This window comes from Pagrus pagrus (assembly GCF_965226575.1).
Source record: "Pagrus pagrus genome assembly, chromosome: 17".
In the NCBI taxonomy this organism is placed as follows: Eukaryota; Metazoa; Chordata; class Actinopteri; order Spariformes; family Sparidae; genus Pagrus; species Pagrus pagrus.
In genome coordinates, this window is record NC_140201.1 from 20,758,140 (window position 1) to 20,762,684 (window position 4,545).

The window sequence follows — 4,545 nt, forward strand, 5'->3', positions numbered from 1 at the left end:
GCAGTTCCACAGCACTTGACCGTGGGTTTACTGAGACAAAAAAAAAAGCCTTATTTTAAATCTACAGTGACTTTATCAAGAAAACATATTTTAAAGGCAAAAACTTATGATCGTTCCCTCACATAAACCATTGTTGTCGTTCCTAAATATTTAGATTTAATATTTAGACTACCATCATTGACGTGCAAGGGTGCCCTGTTACTATAACATTACTTTTATTTTGAAGGTTCATGTCTTATTTCCTGCTTTGAGCTGGCTTACTGTGTGCAGCTTGGTGTTTCTGTTTTTACCTGAAAGAAGAAGGATGTCAGAGGACTTCTCAACGTCACTGTACTTTAGTTTCACTTCTAGTTTTCTTTTTTTTTTTTTTATGCCAATGCCGTCAGCACATGTATATTTTTACAGTGAGTGGAAGTTTCCCTTCACTGTGAGCAGAGCTCCGCATTATTTTAGAGCTCAATTGGAAAACACAGGCTATGTGGAACCATTTCCATTCATGACTGAATGTGTTGGAGGATTTAGATAGCAGGGTTAACACAAATCTTCAGCTCCTAATGTCCTGTAGTAGCAGTAGCCCACAACCACAAAGGAATCATATCTCACATTTTTCTACATTTTTACAGGTGTAAGCTTCATTTGAGAGAATATATAATAGCATAGACTGAATATAGCTCATCCCTCACTGCCCTGCAATGTGATTTAATCGGCAGACCATATGAAGAGAGTGAATACTGACATCAGTAACAGCAAAACAATAGACACTAACAAAAGAATTATACAATTTCTGTGTCTGAAATTGTGATTTTCATATATTCTTTGTATTTTCATGTAAACTGAGCAGTGAAGACTGAACACACCATTCAAACACTAACAATATCTGAGACTATCTACAGAAAAACGACAAATATAGGCAATATTTAGCATATTTTTTAATTGTCTTTGAATTTATTTCTATCATAGAAATAGAAGATATGTAAATCATCAGCATGTTAATACAGTGCTGTCTATGCACATTTAGGCTACTAACAAGCAAAGTCATACAATATAGCATAGACAACAGTAAAGCACCGTTTCTAGAGTATTATTTTTGTGATAGACCACTATAATTTTATATGGCACATATTTTGGAATGAATAAATATATATCCTCCATATTTATTAGATAAATAGGCCGTTTACATTTGGTTTAGGTATTTAACAACACTGGTTTAGATGCAGTCAAGTTACCGTTACTCAGTTCATTTTCTGGTCTTCACAAAGAAGCTTCTTCCAGACCGGCAGCACGACACTTCGCGCCACTTGACGACAATCCGTCATTCGTTGTCACCTAGGTAGCAGAACAGAACCCACAGCCATTGGCTATTTTATTGCCGGAAAGCACTTTCTCACTGTGGCTGTCGTAGAGTCGGCGCCTGACAGTAAACAGCGATTATTTGACAAAAGGAGTCTTCTACGTGGAGTAGTTTCTATTTATTTTTAGCGGTTTAGTGACAGTTACGCGAAATGGCTGAAAAATTTGATAACCTGGAGGAGCACCTGGAGAAATTCATCGAGAATATTCGACAGTTGGGAATCATCGTCAGCGACTTCCAGCCCAGCAGCCAGGCAGGACTCAACCAGAAACTGTGAGTCATGTTTTACTGAGAGCGTTTTAACGGCACAAATCTGCAAATGAGCACATCTCAAACTGTTTTGTCGGTTCTCTTCTCAGAAATTTCATGATATCTGGACTACAAGACATCGAAAAGTGCCGTCAGCAGCTTCACGAGATCAACGTACCGCTGGAGGTCTTTGAGTGAGTCCAGTAGCTGTTATATTGTTGTTCTTGTCATGCTTCATAACAAAATGTTATTACATTGTCTTGTCTTCACACCACTGCTGTCCTCTGTCATTGCTGTATGTTGTAAAAACACGTGTGTGCTTTGTTTGGAGAATACATATTACTTTACGCCAAACCCCATTCGAAAATATGACGATTTTAGAGTGTCATTCTTTGACAGCAAATCTGGTAATGTCACATGACTCGTTTACTTATATTCTGTATTATTGGCTGCCATTTTACAATTCGGCACACACATACTATGAAAGTAACCATTTCAATTTTAATAAATGGCTCATTCTTTTTGTTTCCACTATTCATGGTCTCGTATATTATCAATTTAGCCTCATATATCATCAATTTAGCACATTTTGATAATGGAGTATGTAATCCTTCATTTAGGCTTCATAGCTTCATCCACTGTTCCCTCGACTGATATTATGCCTTGTGTTCGTAGATACATTGACCAAGGTCGCAACCCTCAGCTGTACACCAAGGAATGTCTGGAGAGAGCCTTGGCGAGGAACGAGCAGGTCAAAGGGAAGATTGACACCATGACGGTAAGAGATAACTCCAGGGTCACTGAGATTCCACACCAATGACACTGCAAGGATAAACAGAGCCAACAAACTATTTCACTGATTAAATGCTTACAAAATATATTTTGGAATTCTTCAAAAGATAAAAGTGTCCCTTTCAAGGATCATCTCCTTTGTGACATGTTCTTGAGACAGCCCTCTCTGTTTATGTGGCCTTGTGTATTGGTGAAAAAATCAACTGTCTTTGCACACAATATTTATAACATATTTAGTTGTTGATAACATTTTATTTGTAATTGAGATTGACCATGGCCACAAGGCAGATTGTACTGATCAGGTCTTAAATTACTTGTGTCCTTGGCATAAACATGCATAAGTTTAGTCTTCTACGTGAAATGAAAAGTAGTTATAAATCAACAATAATCTGACCTCTACTGTTGGTTTTTCATTTATTCCAGAAATTCAAGAGCCTTCTAATCTCTGAGCTCAGCAAAGTCTTCCCAGAGGAGATGTCCAAGTATAAGGCCATACATGGAGAAGATGCCCCCTCCTAGTGACTGCTGCACCAAGACCCCTGACCTTCAGCCTGTGAGCCTTGAAGTGAAAACCTGAATGGAGTTTAACCAAACAGGATCCTCTGTGGTTGCCAGCAGAATATGATAATAACCTGTTATTATTTTTCCTAAATATTGTGATGCTGTTGCTGACTCGTACCTTGAGGGAGGAGGTTTAATTTCTGCTCAGCATCCTGACTCAGCCAGTCCTCTCCTTTATCAACATTTAAACTTAATTTTAAGAAATACAATTACAGCAGCAGGGGAGAAGCAGAGGAGAGAAGAAACAAATAATTTTATGTTGCCAGGAGACATATTTGTTTTTAATGTCCCTGCTGATGCATGGACACCGAGTAAGCAGCAGAAGCGATTTCTAAAACTACTATCTGTACAGAAGATGTTCAAGACCTACACGGCACCCGTCTGATTCTGCATTGCGGAATTGACTCCATCAGTTGTACATACAGTATATTTATACTCTTACACTTTACCTTTTGTAATGCTTCCTAGTCATTGTGCAACATACATTTGTACAACACACACACAGCATTCATGACATTTTGTATCAAGCTCAGGTTTCTAACGGCCACGATTATCGAATGCAAATGTTATTTGATGGTAATTATGTGCCTGATCAGCCGATCAGAAAAGAGTCCACTCTTTATTTGTAACTTGTTTGTATTATAATTTTTGTTATTAAATGATCCTTGCCGGACTGAGGCTGTGTTTTGTCAGTTCATTACAATGACGGAAAGGCACATCTTTGGCAACAAATTCAATCAATTAAGTCAGTTGGTAGCCATCTTTAAAAATTGTATACGATCACATGAAACATGAAATTTCATTATAGTATTTGACTATTTCAGTAAATATGTAACATTCATGCACTCAAATACATGTTTCCCCAAAAATATTGTTTTCAGGGATGAAAAACACTAATACTATATAATAAAATGACTGACAACTACTGACACTGGTGCTACTATATTTATTTGCTGTTGACACTACAAGTAAATATTCTATAATTATATGTATATTTTTTGAATTATATATATTCAAATCCTATTAATCAAGATGATTTTCAAAATGGTGAACATAAACAGTTGCAACATGGGTTAATGTGTCAGTGTGTCACCTGCAGACATGACCTGCATGGACATGGTGATATGTTCAGGGTCAGTCAGCTCAAGTGTCGCCTCCGAAACACTGTAACTATACACTGTGAAAGTGTGTGTCTCCCTGTCTATAAGATGGGGATAGTTGCTGTGGAAACAGACAGGCCTGCGTCATCAAGCGGGTTACGGCCCAACACGCCTCCTCCTGCTGGGGCTTTCACCCAGGCTACACGCCCCTCTGACCCTGGAGGCCGATCCGCTGGGACAGAAGGAGTGAAATGAGCTCTGTTATTGGTTTGTGATCTATGCAGTGAAGTCAGACAGACGTCTTCCCTCGTTGTCAGTCTTCCCCCGAGGATTTCCGAACACACGTCTCATTTTGTCAGTTGCGGTTTAGTAAGGGCTCAGTTTCCTCCTTTTACTGGGGGAGGAGGAGTCACAGATGCCGTGTTTACATCCAGAGAATTCTGTTTCTGATTTGTTTCTCAAACTGCTTTTTAGATGTTGCACGTACTAGAG

At 38.6% G+C, this 4,545-nt stretch overlaps 1 protein-coding gene across 1 annotated transcript; it reads left to right on the forward strand.

Annotated features, from left to right (window-relative positions):
- Nucleotides 1–1,367: 1,367 nt before the first annotated feature.
- Nucleotides 1,368–3,628, forward strand: med10 (mediator complex subunit 10). The gene is made up of 4 exons (XM_084378951.1): nucleotides 1,368–1,624; nucleotides 1,711–1,794; nucleotides 2,276–2,378; nucleotides 2,816–3,628. Exons 1-4 carry the CDS (start codon nucleotides 1,503–1,505, stop codon nucleotides 2,909–2,911), a joined length of 405 nt encoding a protein of 134 aa, XP_084235077.1. The 5' UTR covers nucleotides 1,368–1,502; the 3' UTR covers nucleotides 2,912–3,628.
- Nucleotides 3,629–4,545: the final 917 nt, after the last annotated feature.